Genomic DNA, 20,575 nt, shown 5'->3' with positions numbered 1-20,575 from the left:
CCTGGTGCTTATCTTTCTCATTTAAAGAAAAAAAAAAAACCCATGAGATTAAGAGTTAGATATTGGGGCTGGGAAGGTGGCTCAGTGGTAGAGTGCTTGCCTCACATGCATGAGGCCCTGGGTTCAATTCCCCAGCACCACATGAGCCGAAAAAGCAGGAAGTGGCGCTGTGGCTCAAGTGGTAGAGCATTAGCCTTGAACTGAAGAGCCGAGGGACAGCGCCCAGGCCCAGTGTTCAAGCCCCACAACTGACCCCCCCCAAAAAAATTAGATATCTTTTTTTCCCCCGATTTTAATGATTACAAAAACCCCTCTCATTTTTTCTGAAAGTGCTTAGAAAATAATAAACTTTGAAACTAGTGCCTGTCCTCAGTGCTTGTAATTCTAGCTACTCAGGAGGCTTAGAATAAGAGGATTGCATATTGAGGCTAGCCTGGACAGAAAATCTCAAGACCCCTTTCTCAACAAAATAGTTGGATGAATGTGAGCCTATTAGTCTAGCTTTGTGGAAGGCTTGTAGAATCATAGAAGGATGGTAGTTCAAAGCCAGCCCAGGCAGGAAAGTCTTGAGAGATTCCATCTTCAAAATACCAGTGAAAAGCCAGGTTGGAAGCGTGTCTTGAGTGGTAGGTAGTGTGCCAGCTGAACAGGCATCAGCCAGTACCAGGCTTAAGTTCAAATTCCAGCACTAGCAAAATTAATAACATAACTTCGATCCATTTTTATCTTGAATTATTTCCAGTTTAAATTTGAATATTCACTTAACCAATCTTTCATCTCATTTTCAGTGTTAAGTCTTGTTTCCAGAACATGGAGATCTGCAAGCGGAGGGTTCACATGTATGATACAGTGAGTCAGATCAAGAGTCCCTTTACTACTCATGTTGCACCAAATACAAGCACAAATCTAACCATGAGCTTCAGCAACCAGCTCAATACAGTGCATAATCAGGTATTCAGTAAATGGTTTTGCCTCGTGGATGGGATAGAAAGGAGTGAGGGTGCAGGCATGATAAAGAAGACACCTGTGTTCAGGTGATCTTCCTGTTAAGAACTTTCTGTCTGACACAAGTGATAGAAAATTGAGTGGAATGTCATGTGCTGACAACAATTAAATACAGAGGCTTAATCCATGACTTCATAAGTCTTAAACATAGTCATATAACTGAGGTCTTATATTCCTTATTACTTGCTCCTAATTGAATGACATTCTTTTTCCGTTAGGAGAAGGATTTTATATCTCATCACTTAATTGAAAGATACTTAAAACAGTTATCCTTAAGGGTAGTTTTTTTTTTTTTTTAATTGTACAGCTACTATACAGAGGGTTACAGTTACATGAGTGAGGTAATGAGTACACTTCCTCTTGAACATTGTTACCCCCCTCCATTGTTTTCCCCCTACCATCCCCTTCCTCCCTCCCTTCCCCGAGGTTCTTTTTTTTTTTTTTTTTTTTTTTGATTGTGATTAAGTGATTACATAATTTCAAAGTCACAAGTTCATTCTAACTTTCCTGGAGCAAATTGTCTATCACAGTCTGTAATATATAACAGTGTTCACATGTTATATACCATATTTGTGATCAGCAGCATGGGGATATTTAGTAGTGGTTCAACCAGATGAGCGGGAGTTCTTTGTTTCTTAAGGGTAGTTTTACATTTTAAAATAATTATTTTCAAGGGTAAATTTACATTTGTTTGCTAATAATTTGAGGCTTATTTTTGAAGATTCAAGTTTCCCAATTTCTCAGTTTGTTGTACTTAAAAAAAAAATCATAGGAGCTGGGAAGGTGGCTCAGTGGTAGAGCGCTTGCCTTGCATGCATGAGGCCCTGGGTTCGATTCCTCAGCACCACATAAGCAAAAAGAAAAAAGCCGGAAGTGATGCTGTGGCTCAAGTGGTAGAGCGCTAGCCTTGAGCTGAAGAGCTGAGGGACAGCGCCCAGGCCCAGAGTTCAGGCCCTACTATCGGACCCCCCCCCCCCAAAAAAAAAAATCATATTGTTCTATCCAGCAGTTTATTGTGCAGAAATCATAGATAACTACCACTAGTACAGTAACAAAAGAATAGCCATTTGTTACTTTTTGCTTATTTGACTTTATAGTATGCCTTACATTTATGGATTGGGAAAAGTTCTAAGTGGAGAGGTATTTCAGATAGTTACTGTTACATTTTTAAACCTTGTCCTAATTTTTTCTGGGTAGATTCTGTATATGTAAAGATATTGTCTGGCTGTGTGAAAATACCATCCTTTTGTTTTTAGGCCACTGTTTTAGCTTCCAGTTCTACTGCAGCAGCTGCTACTCTTTCTCTGGCTAATTCAGATGTCTCATTGCTAAACTACCAGTCAGCTTTGTATCCGTCTTCTGCTGCTCCGGTCCCTGGAGTTGCCCAGCAGGGTGTGTCCTTGCAGCCCGGAACCACCCAAATTTGCACTCAGACAGATCCATTCCAGCAAACCTTTATAGTATGTCCACCTGCTTTTCAAAGTAAGTAGTGAGACTCTTGTATTATGTAATATGACATTGGACCTACTGTTCTAGGCAGATCTAGTGGTTTAGTTTTGATCTCTGACCAGTTAAACTCTGCCTCTGATGTTTACAGTAACTGGAACTGTGTGATAATCACAAAGTAGATTTTTCCTTTTTACACTGGTAATTTCTCTATGGTTACTATAGAAACTCAGTGTCTCTTCCCTTACCTGAATTACCAGTTACCAGGTTTTTGTTTTTCTTTTTCTTTCCTTTCCTTTCTTTCTTTCTTTCTTTCTTGCTCTCTCTCTCTTTCTTTCTTTCTCTATGTCTCTCTTTCTTTTTTTCTTTCCTTCCTTCCTTCCTTCTTTTCTTTCTTTCTATACATTGAAGCTTTCTGTTAATACAAACCTTGAATTAAACATGTATATCTATCTCAGTATATAGAATATATATACATCTTAAAAATTTGGTTGTATGCTAGGCCTTGTGGTTCAAAGCCTGTAATCCTAGCTACTTGGGAGATCACAGTTCAAGGCCAGCTGTATCATATAAGTTCTTTGCTTGTTTGTTGGTCCTGGTGCTTGACCTCAGGGTCTGGGCACTGACCCTGAGCTTTTTTGCTCAAGGCTGTAGCATTTTACCATGTTGAGCCACATTGCTAATTCCAGTTTTCTGGTGGCTAATTGGAGATCGTCTCACAGACTTTTCCTCAGGTAGCTAGGATTACAGGTGTATACCACAGTGCCCAGCTCATATACATTATTGATACTCCATCTCAGCTAATGTCTGGGCATGATGGTGCATACCCATGATTCCAGGTACAAAGGAAGAAAAATGTCTGGGTGCGTTGTTGTGCCCTACCATCCCCAGTGACATGGGGATGTACGAGAAGGAGGATCACAACCCAGGCCTACCCTGGCATAAAGTAAGACCCTACCTCAAGAATAACCAGTGCCAAATGGGGATAGAGGCATGGCTCACATAGAAGAGGACTTGTCTGGCAAGTGTAAGGACCTGAATTCAGTCCCTAGTAATAGGAGAAAAAATGGTTATAAGCAGAATTGTTAAATATTGAATCGAATTTCCTATCATTATCTTTCAAGATAAAATTATGCCCCACTTAAAAATTTATTCTAAAGTGTAAAAGTCACGCTGAAGAATGTAGAAATCTTTTAAGTTACTTTCAATAAGAAAGATCATGACATAGTGATCTGGAAAGTTCTACAGGCTGGCGTGCTTATGTGGGATAGACTTTAGGAATTTCTGCTTCAGCTCACAAATCATATTGTTCCTATAAACTCTTATCAACAGAGGAAGAAAATAGCTGAAGAAAGAGGGTATGACCCAATGTGTTTCATTCGATAGTAATTTTACATTCTCATTTTATTATTATTGTTCTCTAATTCAGTCTGTTTAGTTTTTTTTTTTTTTTTTCTGAAATACAGGAAGGTTAAATTACTTTGTAGATATTTTCTGATGACACTTTGTGAACGTTAATACAAGGCCTGGTGCTCACACCTGTTATCCCAGCCCTTGGGAGACAGGCTGGAGGCCAGTCTGAGCTATACAGCAAGGCCCTGATCCTTTAAAAAAAAAATAAATAAGGAAAAGAATAAAAGGTCAATCTCAATGGGAATAAATTGGGTTTCAGGCTTTTTATATATACCTTTCATCGAAGTAGGTAGCATTTTTATCTTTTTACTTCAGTTACTTGTTGATTGTGACTCTCTTGTTTGTTTGGTTTCTGACAGAGTCGGAGCAAGCAGAAGGAAGTGAGGGTCTGGGGGAGACTGAGAGATTACCGGGAGGCCAGGAGAGCGGTAGCCATGTAAACCAGGGAGAGACCACAGGGCGAGCGGAGGAGCAGATTCAAAATCCGTAAATGCAAACTTAGCTTCGCTTACCAAATTACCTTTAATGTATGCTTTATAGTAGTAAAACTATGCGTTGGGTCATCAGATAGCGAAGGATTCTTCCACTGAATTTAGAAAATTAGCCTTCCCTACCTTTTCCAAAGTGAATTACATTGGAATAGTTTTCAGATGTGGGACCCTGATATTTTCCCTTAGTAAACCAAAATAAACAGGTAGGGGGAGCATGGAATAGTCCCTTTTGATAAGAACTAGGTAAGTATAAACTTTGGAAAGGTCCTACTACCGCCCCCCTCCCTGTCTAGAAGTATAAATAACCTCTGAGGAGCTAGTAGAGCTCCTCTAAGCACTGGTGGCTTGCCTGTAATACTAGCAACTCAGTAGGCTGAGATCTGAGGATTTCAGTTTGAAGCTAGCCCAGGTGGACAAGTCCTTGAGACTCATCTCCAGGTAACCACCAAAAAGTGGGAAGTGGAGTTTAAGTCCTTGCATCAAAGGGAAAAAAATAATTTTTTTCAAACAAAAGGGAGGTCTGAAGTGACAGTGGTTGTGATGATACCTGATAATATCACTATTTGCCAAATAGTGTTTTAAGTACTTTCACATGTATTAACTTATTCTTACAAACAACCATTATCCCCAGTTCCTAAAGGACAAAATCCTCCTGTGTTTAAAGTAATTTGACTATTTACTCAAGACAATGATTAGCACCTCTCCCCGCACTGGGGCTCACCATGAGTCACTTGCGGTGTTATTCCATACTGTAAGGAGCTGTCAGTATCTTGCCAGCCCCACCAAGTGCTGATGTCTTCTGAGTTGCCACTTTCCTTTCCCCCTCTTCCTCTACAGATTGCTGGCACTGGAGGACACAGTCCTTAGGCCTCACCAAGTGGCTTAAAGGATATCAGTAAAACAGCTCAGCCTTCTGGGAGAGCCTTCCCAAAGTACTGTTATTCTTTGTTTCCAGCTATGGTGGAGAAAGGCCTAGTTTAACCTAGCTCTGTGCCTGTGGCTTAGCCTACATAACTGTAGTCTCCTTTATAGGTCATACTAATTCCAGTTGACCAAAATAGACATACATTTTGTAGAGTGGCAGCTATTCTTGTATATTTGTCCCCTTTCACTTTTGTCACTCTGGGAGTCATAAATTTGCTTTTCTAGCCAACATTGCCTCCTGACCTCCTCCATTTGTAGGAGGCTTGTACAATGACCTCTTGAGGTCAGGATACTGTCCCTGTGTCCTAGGAATGCACACAAGATTTTGGGTTGCATTGCTTAGGTCAGCATGGCTGGCAACCTTTACATCTTATCCAGATTCACGCACCCCCCCCCCCCCCCCCATGGGGCTTAAACTCTGGGCCTGGGCGATGTCTCTCAGCTCTTCTGCTCAAGGTGAGCACTTTACCACTTGAGCCACAGTACCACTTCCGGCTTTTTCTGTTTATGTGGTGCTGAGGAATTGAACCCAGGTGGGCCTCATGCATGCAAGGCAAGCACTCTACCACTGAGCCACCTTCCCAGCTCCCTTATCCAGACTTTAAAATTTATTGTTAAATTACTCACAAAATACTGATGTGCAAAATTGGGAAACTAGCTTGCTGGAAAAAGCAAGTTTATACGTTACACATTTGGTTTATACATTATACTCCTTTGATACCTCTATAGTAATAGTAAGAGAAAGTAAGCTGGATGTGATAGTGCCTGCCTGTAATTGTGGTACTCGGGAAGCTGAGATGGGAAGACCTTGAGTTCAAGACTAGTCTGAGTACATAGTGAACCTTGTCAGACAGAGAGAAAGAGAGAAAAGAAATTGATGAGAGCTTAGGAAATGTCACTGATGCAGTCTTCTGAATAAAATGTTTGCCTCTTCACTACATAAAATGTGTTAGCGAAATTAAAGAGGATTAGAAGAAACAGAAACTTAAATTCTCCAAATTGAAAGTTTTGAAAGGGTAGGTATAGAAGAAAACTTCAAAGGCCTTTTTTTTTTTTTTTTTTAAAGACCCTCTTTTAGCCGGGCGCTGGTGGCTCACGCCTGTAATCCTAGCTACTCAGGAGGCTGAGATCTGAGGATCGCGGTTCAAAGCCAGCCCGGGCAGGAGAGACCGTGAGACTCCTATCTCCAATAAACCACCAGAAAACCGGAAGTGGCGCTGTAGCTCAAGTGGTAGAGTGCTTGCCTTGAGCCGAAGAGCTGAGGGACAGCGCCCAGGCCCAGAGTTCAAGCCCCACAACCACAAAAAAAAAAAAAAAAAAGACCCTCTTTTTTTAAGTCTTGATAAAAACAAAGAGCTGGTTGAGTGACCCATGGTGGCATTCATGCCTATATTCCTAGCTACTTGAGGCTGAGATCTGAGGATCACGGTTCAAAGCTAACACAGCCAGGAAAGTGTGCGAGACTCCAATTAACCAGCAAAAAGCCAGAAGTACAGCCATGGCTCAAGTGGTAGAGTACTAGCCTTGAGCTAAAGGACTCAGGGATAGCACCTAGGCCCTGAGTTCAAGCCTCAGGACTGACACAATACATAAGTAAATACAAGACCTATGCTGAACCCCCTTTTCCTAGTTTGAGGTTCCTATTTGTAAGAATTTATAATAGATACCTCTATCTTATGGGAATTTATTCAGCATTTATCCCAGGAGCACAGCAAATTAAAAATATAAATAAAATATGGTCACTGTTTTAAAAGGCAGCAAAGACTTTTTCCATTTGCTTAGCTGCTCTTTAACTATAAGAGAACTGTATCAGAAAGCCACCACTGACAGAAACAGATTTCTCTGACTCAAAAAGTATATTTATCTTTCATTTTCTGCAAGTTAAAGATAGTATGACTAACATTTGAACTTGGTTGAAGTTTTTTGAGGAGACAAAATATCCTTTAAAATATTCTCAATAGCTGGGCGCTGGTGGCTCACACCTATATTCCTAGCTACTGAGGAGGCTGAGATCTGAGGATAGAGATTCAAAGCCAGCCTGGGCAGAAAAGTCCCTGTGATAACTCTTATTGCCAATAAACTACTCAAAACCAAGAAGTGGTGCTGTGGCTCAAGTGGTAGAATGCTAGCCTTGAACACAAAGAAGCTCAGGGACAGTGCCCAGCCCCTGAGTTTAAACCCCACAACCCCCACCCCCACCCCAAATCTGAACAAAAAGGTAATTTAGATTGCAAATTCAACTGTCTAATTTTAAAGTTATGGGGCTGAGAAGGTGGCTCAGTGGTAGAGTGCTTGCTTTGCATGCATGAGGCCCTGGGTTTGATTCCTCAGCTGGAGGTAGCACTGTGGCTCAAGTGGTAGAGTGCTAGCCTTGAGCTGAAGAACTGAGGACAGTGCCCAGGCCCAGAGTTAAGGCCCCACGACTGACAAAATAAACAAGCAAATAAATAAAGTTATAATTATGTTCAAGTCTATTTTTAGTAGATGACAGTTTGAAAAAGCACTTAGGCACTCCTCCCCAATGAACTAAAAGGTAAATATCATACTACTTGAAGGGATAGATAGATAGATAGACAGATAGATCATTAGATCTGATAGATGGGATGGTTATTGTGTTTTAAATTGTGTAACATTAAAATGAAAATTCCTTCTGGGCACTGGTGGCTCACGCCTTCTAATCCTAGCTACACAGGAAGCTGAGATCTGAGGATCATGGTTCAAAGCTAGTCCAGGCAGGAAAGTCTGTGAGATACGTATCACCACTCAACTACCAAAATGAAAGCCAGTGGAGCTGTGTCTCAAGTGGTTGAGTACTAGCCTTGAGCAAAAGAAGCACAGGCTCAGCGCCCATGCCCTGGGTTTAAGCCCCAAGACTGGTGCACGCACGAGTGTGCACACCCACAGTCACAGACACACACAAAACAGAATTCCCTTCAGTCAGCCCTCCCTGTGTCAGATGTCTTTGCATTTGGCTAACTGATGGGAACCAAGTTACCTTTTCTTAACTTTTAAGACTTCTGACTGAAGCTCCTTTGTCTGGAGTGTCTGAAACTAAAACCTGAGCAGTAAAAAAGGCTGAAAACAAAAAACAAAATGATCCTCAAACCCAGCAAAGCAGTTTACCAATGATGTTCTTTTTTCCCCCCCGCCAGCTGGGCTACAAGCAACAACAAAACATTCTGGATTCCCTGTGAGGATGGATAATGCTGTGCCAATTGTACCCCAGGCGCCAGCTGCTCAGCCACTGCAGATCCAGTCAGGAGTGCTCACCCAGGTAAAAGCCAGAATGGTATTGCTGAAGCACTTGGAAAACAGACACTTTGTTTTAGAATATGGTATTTGCTTTGACTATAAAATCTTTCTTGGTTCTGACTCAGTGGTCTTAAAATGCAACATTACAATGTAACAATATACTCATTGCTTCATTACTACAACTCCCTGTGTCTCCCTCAGATTGACAGGGATACATAATATCCAGATGCTGAGAAAGGTCATCTGACTAAGTTTACTCTTAACTTTATGGGATCAGGTCCCCTACCTCTAGATATCTTAAAGATACAGTATACATGCAGCACTTTTTATTCTAAAAGCAAGGCTCCACCATTGCCCCTCATTGTCTGTTTTGCTTTCAGTGGAGAGGCTAAGTCACATCAGGAAGTCACCATTTCTTCATTCCTTACGTTGAACTAGGCTGTAATAAGCTTTACGCTGTCACACTTGCCAGATGATTGAGAAACTAAGACAATAGAGAAAAACCATGCAAGATTTATAATAGCAAGTATACATTATAAATTCTATATGTAAATGTTTGTGGCCCAGAAACATACAAAAAATATAAAAATCTTATTTTGTGAGTTCTGTCCCAGAACAGATTCTCTGGGTCTGGCCCAAGAAAGATTCTGTACTCTTTGCTTTAGGCCATGGATGTTTGACCTAGTGAACTCAAGCTGTGCAGAGTGAGGGGGAAGAGGTTTGTACATCTTAGGTGATTTGAATTAACTTTGATGGTAATAACATGGGGTCTGAGGACCCTTCTGAATCCAGATGACCTGCCTCAGTGTTTGTCTCACTCACCTGCCTAATCTACATTTCAGGGAAGCTGTACACCACTAATGGTAGCAACTCTCCACCCTCAAGTAGCCACCATCGCACCGCAGTATGCGGTGCCCTTTACCCTGAGCTGCACAGCCGGCCGGCCGGCGCTGGTTGAACAGACCACTGCTGTACTGGTAATTCCCTCACTTGACTGTGTTACTAACGGGGTTTCTTTGTTTTCTTTCTTTTTTAATTTTTCCTGTTCGTTATTGTTCTGTTCTTCTGGTTTTCTCATTTTAAAAAAGTAGCTTAGTCTTGCAGAGGGCATGGAAGCATGAGCCATCTTGTGGCTGTGTTCTTGCTGCATCTTCAATGTCACACTGCTCCTCCCCAACGTTGGCTGAAGCACGGGTTGGTGTTCAGTCTGGCTCTGTCAGGAGCCAGACCCCTTGATTCTTCTTTGCCAGCCAGAGTGGTGAAGCTCTTGATTTAGCCTCAGAAGAGCCTCAACACTGTTCCCCATTTTCTGCCCTCTTATGCCCTCTGTGGTCCTTCAGAAGGAAGGAAATGGCCTTAGTTTGACTGGCAAACAGCCCAGATGTCCAAAAACTGAACTCAAGTTAGCTTTTTAATTTTCCCATTGTTTTAAGCTTCTAAAACTCTGTGCATGTGGAAATTTTAAGATGTTCTTAATTCTTTATTGGTTAACATCTATCTTCCTTCTGTAAACACATGAAGATAGGTCTTTTTGGCACTCATAATCAGTGGCAACTTCTGTCTCCCATGAAAAGTTGTTCCCTTTAGAACAAGTTGCTAATGAACATTAAAGGAGAACTCAATTCTTTGGATTTATAGAACCAATATGAAGAGCCAATGCAGTCTCTTCTACTGAAATTTTCTGGGAGAAGTTGTTGAGTAGCACTGCAGTTGTAGTAGCATCAGACTTGGAGAAAGAAAAAAACAAATGAACAGGACTTTGAGGTATATCTCAGCAGTTGTAAGCTTCAGAGTGAGTTTTGGATGTGTTTTATTTAGGGGACTTAGAATTGTTTATTGCATATTTTAACATTTCATTATTTGAGATTTAAAATTAAATAAACATTTGAAAACCTGATGAATATTATTGAATCCTTCAGAAAATAGTTTTGGACTTTAGTTATGTCTGAAGTACTTGTGAGTGGAAAACACTTGCTTAGTATTTAGTTTAAAAGTCTACGCCACCTCCACGTGAATTTCCTCATGAGCATTAATTTTGAGGGCTGGGAGTCAGACAGAATCCATCTTGTTTTATCCAAGCCACTGGTTTCTCCTTGCTTATCTATAGTTTTGAGGTTTGAGATGTTAGTTGACACCTTTCCTTTGCTGTTTTTCTTAAGTTTGCACTAGCCATTTGCTAAGCTTTGCATATTTTTGTTCTTCCTCTGTCAAAGCAGTTCGTCGCTTGGAACGCCAGATTTCTGCCTCACGTGGGAATGTTATTTCTTGCTTTGTATTAAACTACATGCTTTGTCTTGTGCAGGTGTTGGCTTATGGAAAGACGCATGGTGTGACTTAACATACCTCTCTTATTTTCTGTTTTGTTTTGTTTTGTTTTAAATTCTGCATATGGTAACAGACCTGTTTGCAGTTTCTCTGCTTGGAAGGCTTCTTGTTTGGAACCAGTACTTGTTACAAGTGGATCTGTTACTTGCAGAAATATTTTTAAGAGTGTGTTGATGGCCTTGCTGTTTGAAAACTATGAAACAACCATATGTGCTCAAGTATTGTGGGCAGTTACACTGCCGGATTCAAGTTTAAAAAGAAAATGTGCCTTTTTTTTTTTTTTCCCAGAAAACACCACAATTTCTGTAAGAAGTATTAAAAAAAGTATTTATTGCTTTGTCTTTTTTTTTTTTTGGCCAATCCTGGGGCTTGAACTAAGGCCTGGGCACTGTCCTAAAGCTTTTTTTGCTCAAGGATAGCACTCTACCACATGAGCCATAGCGCCATCTCCAGCGTTTTCTGTTTATGTGGTACTAAGGAATCAAACCCAGGGCTTCATTCCCAGCCCAGTTGTTTTTGTTTGTTTGTTTTTTTGGTGCAGGGTTTTTCGCTCAAGGCTAGCATGCTCTATCACTTGAGCCACAGCTCCACTTCCAGCTTTTTGCTGGAGATAAGAGTCTCATGGACTTTCCTGCATAGGCTGGCTTCAAACCACAATCTTTAGATCTCAGCCCTCCTGAGTAGTTAGGATTACTGGCCTGAGCTACCAGTACCTGGCTGTTGCTCTGTCTTTAGCAAGTGGCATTGCTTGGGGGCGGGGGTTCCAGTCATGGGGACTGAACTCTGGGCTTGGGCGCTCTCCCTCAGCTCTTCAGCTCAAGGCTAACACCACTTGAGCCACAGCGCCACTTCCGGCTTTTTTCTTTTTGCTTATGTGGTGCTGAAGAATCGAACCCAGGGCCTCAGAGGCATGCAAGGCAAGCGCTCTACCACTGAGCCATCTTCCCAACCTCGTGATGTATTTTCTTATAGTGATTAGTTTTTATATGAAAGTATGTTTCCAGAAAGGATACATAAAACAGTTTTACATAACTGTTAAAAATAATATGCTTTCTGCCTCTATTTTTTAAATACTTAGCTGGTTGCCTCAATTTTTCATTCTGTCATAGGTCTGTAAATGTTGGTGTTAGCTTTTTCTTTTTTCTTTTTTTTTGGGGGGGAGGGGGTCCGGTCGTGGGCCTGAATTCTGGGCTGGGGCGCTGTCCCTCAGCTCTTCAGCTCAAGGCTAGCGCTCTACCACTTGAGCCAATAGCGCCACTTCCGGCTTTTTTTTTCTGCTTATGTGGTGCTGAGGAATCGAACTCAGGGCCTCATGCATGCAAGGCAAGCGCTCTACCACTGAGCCACCTTCCCAGCCCCTGAGTTAGCTTTCTTTTGCTGGCACAAAACTGCTTGCCAAAGGGCTTTGCCTTTGGTCATCTTGGCTCTGTTGTCTACCCTTTTAAACAAGGGAAGAGTTGCACCTTATGTTTTATGGGTGCGATTGACCTGCTGTCTTATATGATTGGCGCTCAAATATTAGCATTTTTCTTTTTTAATAGCAGGTATGTTTTCTTAAATTTCTAGGGCTGTATTTTACAGTTTTACAAAGATAAACTCCAGTGTTTAACTAGAGTTTGCCTCTGAATTTTCTCTTTACAGTTTAATAGAAACTCTTACCTGTAAGGACCTTTGTTTCTTGTAGTGTGCTGATGCTCAGGTTATGGAAATAGCCAAGAGCAAGTAGTATGCTCTACCTTCTTGTAACACTTGCAGCCATGCGCTCCTCTGACCTTTCTTTGTCTCTGCAAGTTAACAATCTACAAGCAACTTTTTTATAAAAGATATTTTCTTTCATCTTAAAAGCAGAAGAAAAAGTCAACTGTGAATCAAGTCTGGGTTTATGTGTGTGTGTTTTGTTGCAGCAAGCTTGGCCTGGAGGAACACAGCAAATCCTCCTGCCTTCAACGTGGCAACAGTTGCCTGGGGTGGCACTGCACAATTCTGTCCAGCCCACAGTGATTCCAGAAGCCATGGGTAGCAGCCAGCAGCTAGCAGACTGGAGGCAAGTGCCCTGTGTCTCTCTCTGAAACCTGCAAGTGCATATTGAGGTGGGGAGGATTTGGTGTGGAGAGACTAAGAAGAAAATAAATAAGAAATTTGTCTTTATTTAAAATTATTTTTTTTTGGCGGGGGGGGGCAGGGGAGGGGGGTTGGCTGGTTGTAGGGCTTGAACTCTGGGCCTGGGCGCTCTTCAGCTCTAAGCGAGCATTCTACTACTTGAGCCACAACACCACTTCCGGTTTCCTGGTGATTTATTGGAGATCAGAGTTTCATGGATGTTCCTGCCTGGGCTGGCTTTGAACCATGATCCTCACATTTCAGCCTCCTGAGTAGCTAGGATTACAGGCGTGAGCCATCGGTGCCTGGCTATTTGAAATTCTTAAAATAAATAAATAAATAAATGAATAAAAATTAAAAAAAACAATGAACTTGTATCTGGCTAGGAGATGGAATCATAAGAAACTTTAAGCCAGGGGCTGGTAGCTCATGCCTATAGTGTCAGCTACACAAGAGGCTAAGATCAGAGGATTTAGGTTCAAAGCCAGCCAGGCAGACAAGTTCATGAGACTCTTAGCTCCAACTAGCCAGCAGAATACCAGAAGTAGGGGTGTGACTCTAGTAGTAGAGCATCAGCCTTAAGCAGAAAAACCAAGCAAGAGCAGGAGGGCCTGAGTTCAAGCATCCATATCAACATCAAAGGAAAAAGAAATGAAACTTTTAAGTGTAGGAAAATAGGTTATAGATGTCAGGAATCATTTACTCTGTCTTTAAAGAAAGCCTTAAGTGGTCAGAGAGGACAGAGTAAAATCCTGAAGCCTTACAAAATCCATGCTGCTGCTGTATTCAGCTGTGTTTTTTTTGTTGGTGATGGGGCTTGAACTTTGGGCCTGAGCGCTGTCCCTCAGCTCTTCTTCAGCTCAATGCTAGCACTCTACCACTTGAGCCACAATGCCGCTTCTGGTTTTCTGGTGGTTTATTGGAGATAAGAGTTTCACGGAGGGGCTGGGAAGGTGGCTCAGTGGTAGAGTGCTTGCCTTGCATGCATGAGGCCCTGGGAAGTGGCACTGTGGCTCAAGTGGTAGAGCGCTAGCCTTGAGCTGAAGAGCTGAGGGACAGCGCCCAGGCCCAGAGTTCAGACCCAGGACCGGACCCCCCAAAAAAAAAGAGTTTCAAGGACTTTCCTGCCCGGGCTGGCTTTGAACCATGATCCTCAGATCTCAGCCTCCTGAGTAGCGAGGATTATAGGCATGAGCCACCGGTACCTGGCTTGTATTCAGTTTTCCTAATCACTTTTAACACCTGACTAGAACATTTGGTTGTCCTAGTATTTCTTAAACTCCTGTTGCAGTCTGCTTCTCAATGACTCTAGGACTCATGCTTGTCTGTTTCTCTCCCTTGGTATAGGAATGCCCACTCTCATGGTAACCAGTACAGCACCATCATGCAGCAGCCATCCTTGCTTACTAACCATGTGGCCCTGGCGACAGCCCAGCCTCTGAATGTCGGGGTTGCCCATGTTGTCAGGCAACAGTCCAGTTCCCTCCCTTCCAAGAAGAATAAACCATCTGCTCCAATCTCCTCCAAGTAAGTCTGTGGTAGAGCAGATGGTTAAAACTATGCCAGATTCCAAGACGGGATGCATAGCTCAGCAGTAGAGAGCTCACCTAGCATATACAAAAGCCCTGGGTTCAATCCCCAGCACTCTAAGAAAACAAAAACTGTGCCAGTTGCAGAGATCTGCTGTCCAGCATTTGGACTGTTGTGATGTAGATACTTTTGGTCTGAATCTGCAAAGCACCTGCTGAGTTGAACAACAGCTCGTGAATGTCCATCCCAAATGTGTACTGGTTATAACCCCTCTCTCATGCACACTGGGTGTAGCCTTTCTCTTGGTGCCATTTTGAATCCAGGCCACCTTTATGATTTTTTCCCCTGCCTACCTAATAGAGTGAATTTCAAACCTCGGGTAAAATGTCCACAAAAATAAAATTTCCTTTTTTTTTTTCTTTTTGTCCCTGGAAACTATCATGTGAGTAGTTTATTTATTATCAGAACCTTTATAATTGTGTGTTAGCTTAATGGTTATGTAGAAAAGGATCAGCAAATTAGGGGACAATCTAGGGAAAAGATGTGCAATTTGAGGGCCTAAGGTTGAATGGTGTTGACTTGTAAACTTTTCCACAGACCTGCTGTGGATGTTCTGCCTTCCCAAGTCTGTTCCTTGGTTGGGGGCAGTCCTCTTCGTACTGCATCTTACCATTCCCTCATCCCCGTCCAAGATCAGCATCAGCCAATCGTCATTCCAGACACTCCCAGCCCCCCTGTGAGTGTTATCACTATACGCAGTGACACTGACGAAGAAGAGGACGGCAAGTATAAGCCCAGCAGGTAAGGCAGGTGAACAAGCATCTCTGTCTGTTGTCTGTGTTTCTTTTTACAAGGACAAAAAGAGGTATTTTGGCCAGGTGTTGATGACTCATATCTGCTAGCTCCTCAGGAAGCTAAGATGTGAGGATCAAGATTTGAAGCCAGATTGGGCAGATAAAATCTGTGAGATTCATATGTCCAATTAACCAGAAAAACACTCGAAGTGGAGGTTTGATTCAAGTGGTAGAGTGCCAGTCTTGAGCAAAAGAAGCCCAGCAAGAGCACAGGCCCTAAGTTCAAGCCCCATTTTAGACACACACACACACACACACACACACACGCACGCACGCACGCACGCACGCACGCACACACGTACATATTTTGGAAGCATGATCTTGAATAAGTCAGTCCAAAATACTTAAGTTCCTGTAGCTGAGACTTGTCACGTGTTCTATAGTGTTTTACACTCATCATTACCTTAGAGAGAGGGGTTATATGAAGTTGATGGATTACTCTGCCTTGAAATTCACATTGTGCTGCAGCCATGGTCCTTGCTTTTAAGGAGCTTTATAGTCCAAAAATAGATATCATAACAGAAGCATTGGAACAACAGTTAATTGGATTGAGTTGGTAGGTAAGGGATTATTTGAGACTTTCCTTAATCTGAAAAGGCCTCTGTGGTAGAAGTGGAACTAAGTACAATGGCCTTCTTTTGTGAGCTTCATTTGCTCAAGGCTAGCACTCTACTGCTTGAGTCACAGCGCCACTTTGGCATTTCCTGTTTATGTGGTACTGAGGAATAGAACCCAGGGCTTCATGCATGCTAGGCAAGCACTCTACCACTAAGCCACTTTCCCAGCCCTGAAAGTAGAAGACTTTGAGCACCATGTCATTTCATCTTGCTTCTTGCTCTTTAATGCAGGTCCACAGCTAGGCAGTTTATAAGAGGGTACGGGAAAACATAAGGACTGGGATCCTCACTTCTCTCTCAGTATGAGTCCAGTCAGTTTCCTTGATTGAATATATTTTCCATGAGGCTTTTGAAGTTTAGCCATAGCCTAACTTAACCTTTTACCTGAGAAGATAGGATTCACACATGAAAGTAAACTTGGAGCCAGGCACCAGTGGCTCATGCCTGTAGTCCTAGCTACTCAGGAGGATGAGATCTGAGGATTGCAGTCAAAGCCAACCTGAGCAGACAAGTCCCTGAGACTTAACTACCATAAAGCTAGAAGTAGACTTGTGGTTCAAGTGGTAGAGTAACAGCCTTGAGCAAAAAAGCTCAAGGATGGTATACCTGCATTCAGGCCCCATTAAAAAATAAAGTAAATAAACTTAGGAAATAGCAAAGTAAACCTTACATATGACTAAAGTCAGATGTACATTTAGAGTACATTTAGATTAGAGTCTTTTAGTTCAAAAGGGTGATGTGTAGAATGGTGAACTTGAAACTAAGTTTTGGAAAAAGTGGTCATTGAGTTAAACTGATTTGGGAAAAAGAAAAATCAGTTCTTCACTACAGGAATATGGCTCAGTAGAAGCACACACTGGGCCTTGTTACTTTCACAGAAGCCAGCCCTATTAAAAAGTAAGGAGCTAAAAGGAATAAGGTGAGAGGCAGTGAAGGAGCCTTTTATCAACAAATGAGTGGTAAGGCCAGGTGTGGCAGCACACATCCCCCTGCCTCAGTGTGCTCATCTGCACTGGGGCCTGCAGTCCTGTATCACAGGACGGGGGCAAGATGTATAGACGTGTAAGAATAGCACCTGTATACTTGATAGATACCTAATTTACCCCTGCTTGTATTATCATCATCCCTGGCAGAGATCATGGGAAGGTCTCTGCAAAACCTAAACGGGGCAGTTCAATTCTCATGCATTTTCCTCTCCTCAGCTCTGCCCTGAAGCCGAGGTCTAATGTCATCAGTTATGTTACTGTCAATGACTCTCCAGACTCTGACTCATCTTTGAGCAGCCCGTACTCCACTGACCCCCTGAGCACTCTCCAGGGCAATAGTGGACCACTTCTGGAAGGGCCCGGCAGAGTTGTGGCAGATGGCACTGGCGCCCGTACCATTATTGTGCCTCCACTGAAAACTCAGCCTGGTGACTGCACTGTAGCAACCCAGGCCTCAGGTAAGTGCTGTCCACACAGCTAGAGGGAAAATCCCTTTGCTGCATGCCTGCTTCATATTTTCATTGTACTTAGGCAGGGATTGGGACCGGAAACATAAACATCCCTCAGGAATACATCCAGAATCCTGTTCCCTGAGGAACAGGCATCAGTTTTTCTTCCTACATTTATTTTGCTTAGACATAAAAGTGAGACTGTGTTTGATGTCAGCATAATGTCTGAAACACATTCAGTGCTTTGTTATATGGGATCAAGAGTTAGCAGGCAATTAGACTTACACAGGTGACTTGAAGTTGGCAATCAAGAAGAAGATAGAACTTAAAAACTACAAAAGTGCTTGGGAAATGCATCCTTTTTTCCAAGTGGCAGCTTTACTCCCAGGAGGGAGGGATGGTTTTGGTAGCAGTAGAGCTCTCATGTTCTAGTCATGATGTCACTGCCATGGGGGAAAATGGAACTCTAAATTATAGGGGTATTATGTGAAGGCTCAGTGTGGTTCACCTCAGAAATAGTTGACAATCCCATTGAAGGCAAGGTAGAACATCTTGATGCCAGGCTTGTGAATATAATTATTAGGTCTTCTGTCCATTCTTGGGCATAAAGAATTATAGGCTAGCTCACAAGCCACTGTGTAAATGTGCTTTAATTTTTCTACTGGGAACATGGAAGCAAAATGTTGTGTTCAACTGTCCTGTAATTTCTTGAATTTGAAGGCGGTAAGTACCAATAGAATCTTGCCTGCCTTTAAACCCTTTGTGACATTTAAATATCCTAAGAATTACCAATGGCTTTCTCAGCTCCACATTGTCATTTCTGACTTGTTTAATCCCATCCTATATAAAACTAGAGCACCTTGGGAATAGGATTGTATCTTGCTCAGGTTTTATTTCCAGTGGTTCCTTTTATATCACAGGAAATTAGATCATATTTACCCAAGTAGCTTGTAAGGAGCCTGTCATAGCACAGCAGTGGATGATACAGCTCTCCTCTTCTGATTTGTGTTGGAAGAAGTAAGACATATTCAAGCTTGTAACTTCCAGGCTGTCTGCAGATGTTGGGTACTTTGATGCCATCTGAGGTCAGATGGGTAATATGAAGTCCTGACCCTTTACAGGTCTCCTGAGCGGTAAGACCAAGCCGGTGGCCTCCGTGAGCGGGCAGTCGTCTGGATGCTGTGTCACCCCCACAGGCCACCGAGCGCAGCGTGGGGGGACTGGCGCAGCACAGCCACTCAACCTTAGCCAGGTAAGCGCCAGGGGCCGCTGCCTTCTGTTTGCATTCTCCCCTGTTAACACTCTCTGGAGGACCCAGCTCCTGGCCACGCTGCTGAATAAAGCCAAATGATGCTCTCTCTGTCGCCGTGTGGTATTTCATGGCCCGCATCTTATCTGCATGTGTGTGTGTGTGTGGGGGGGGGTACATTCCAGTTTTTCCACTAGACATCCCTTGGGCAGCCCAGATAAAAATGTTTATGATTTAGGGACTAGGATGCTTGAGCCCTACCTGGTTCTGCACAATCACTTACTTCAAGAACAGATAGTCTTCCTTTATCTCCAGACCGCAAATAACATGAGCCTCACACATTATTTCGAGACAGGAAAAGCATTTTGGCCACTCAACTGGTCCTAATCCTGCCCGTTGCCAGAGCCCGGGACTTGCCCTGTGTCTGCCAGTGTAGCTTCACTATGAAGCAGAGTCACGGCATCCCATGGCCTGTACTCTGCTCTGTGTGAGGGAGCTGGGAGACATAGATGAGCTAAGTGAAAGCTCCCGTCAGTGCATGTATTTTGAACTCTGCATTTCCAGAAGTTAGAGGAGAGCAAAAAGAAAGCAATGGCAAGAAAGAGGGGTTAGGGAAAAGCGAAACCCTGGCTCCAGGATAGGGTGAGTTGCAGGAGCAGGCAACGCTGTTCATGCATGAACCCTGTCCAAGTATGAACCCTGTCCATGTATGACCCCATCTGTGTATGAAGCCCATCTGCGTATGAACTCTTCTTCTGTCACGCTTTGTCTGAGGTGGGTCAAGGACTATTCTCCAAGATCAGAAGGACGGGTGGCTACGTCCGGCAGCATTCGTTGCCAGTCTGGGAGATCCTGTGCAGTCCAGAAACTGTCAGAGCCAACGCTTTCCCTTTGGTGCCCTGAACCAGAGTGACCTCAAGATTCCTCCTTCCCTTCTTCCTCCTTCCAGAACCAGCAGTCGTCCTCAGCTCCGTCCTCGCAGGAGAGAAGTGGCCATCCCGCCCCCCACAGGCAGCAGGCATTTGTGGCCCCGCTCTCCCACGCCCCCTACGCCTTCCAGCATGGCAGCCCACTGCACTCGACGGGGCACCCACATCTGGCCCCCGCCCCTGCTCCCCTGCCAAGCCAGCCTCACCTCTACACGTATGCCGCCCCCACCTCTGCTGCCACACTGGGCACCCCCGGCTCCATTGCTCACCTTTTCTCCCCGCAGAGCTCCTCACGGCCTGCTGCGGCCTACGGCGCCCACGCCAGTGCCCTGGTGCACCAGGTCCCCGTCAGCGTCGGGCCCAGCCTCCTCGCATCAGCCAGTGTGGCCCCCACTCAATACCAACACCAGTTTGCCACTCGGTCTTACATCGGGTCCTCCCGAGGCTCGACCGTTTTTGCTGGGTACCCTCTGAGTCCCACCAAGATCAGCCAGTTTTCCTATTTGTAGTTGGGTGTGCGTGAGGGAGGAGGGCTCACCTCCACCCATGCCTGGCCCTGAGCTCGGAGAGCTGGCGTGGTGAGCCCCCTGCCCTTCTCATAGTTCTGCAGCCAGCAGCTCATTCTGCAGAGCCGTGACACAGAAGGCTTTTCTCTGGGAACCTGTCTCAGTGTTGACTGCGTTGTTGTAGTCTCCCAAAGTCTGCCCCATTTTTAAATTTTTCTTTTGTGACAGCACTTTGGTATTTGGAAGAACTCAGAAGCTCATCTTCTGAAGTTACCAAGGAAGAGAGATCACTCCAAAATTATCCTTTGAAAAATGTTTGCTCTCTCTGACCTGACTTCTATAAATGCTTTTAAAAACAGTGAGGCCTCTCTTATTTAACTTTGTTTTATTATGATAGCTGATAAGAGGAAATATGCTGATCTGGCATTACTTCTTGTTTGTTTAAAAACCCAAGGTTTATTTGCCCTTTTTTATTTTAAAAACAGCTTATGCAAATCTA

The 20,575-nt window shown here is 43.4% G+C and overlaps 1 protein-coding gene across 4 annotated transcripts in view; it reads left to right on the top strand.

Annotated features, from left to right (window-relative positions):
- Nucleotides 1-20,348, top strand: part of Hipk1 (homeodomain interacting protein kinase 1) — a 65,235-nt gene extending 44,887 nt beyond the window's left edge. For 3 of the 4 annotated variants that reach the window (XM_042692270.1, XM_042692271.1, XM_042692272.1), the window contains 10 exons: nucleotides 789-951; nucleotides 2,262-2,487; nucleotides 8,432-8,553; nucleotides 9,374-9,508; nucleotides 12,761-12,900; nucleotides 14,304-14,483; nucleotides 15,084-15,287; nucleotides 17,160-17,401; nucleotides 18,514-18,644; nucleotides 19,591-20,348. In XM_042692270.1, coding sequence (XP_042548204.1) covers nucleotides 789-951; nucleotides 2,262-2,487; nucleotides 8,432-8,553; nucleotides 9,374-9,508; nucleotides 12,761-12,900; nucleotides 14,304-14,483; nucleotides 15,084-15,287; nucleotides 17,160-17,401; nucleotides 18,514-18,644; nucleotides 19,591-20,079 — 2,032 coding nt within the window. In that variant the 3' untranslated portion in view covers nucleotides 20,080-20,348. The remainder of the gene's footprint in view (nucleotides 1-788; nucleotides 952-2,261; nucleotides 2,488-8,431; nucleotides 8,554-9,373; nucleotides 9,509-12,760; nucleotides 12,901-14,303; nucleotides 14,484-15,083; nucleotides 15,288-17,159; nucleotides 17,402-18,513; nucleotides 18,645-19,590) is intronic. The other variant, XM_042692269.1, reaches the window with a different exon arrangement.
- Nucleotides 20,349-20,575: the final 227 nt, after the last annotated feature.

This window comes from Dipodomys spectabilis, unplaced genomic scaffold (assembly GCF_019054845.1).
Source record: "Dipodomys spectabilis isolate Male_0828 unplaced genomic scaffold, ASM1905484v1 ptg000148l, whole genome shotgun sequence".
Lineage (NCBI taxonomy): Eukaryota > Metazoa > Chordata > Mammalia > Rodentia > Heteromyidae > Dipodomys > Dipodomys spectabilis.
The sequence above is the reverse complement of the archived record's forward strand: the minus strand, read 5'-3'. Positions and strand labels throughout refer to the sequence as shown.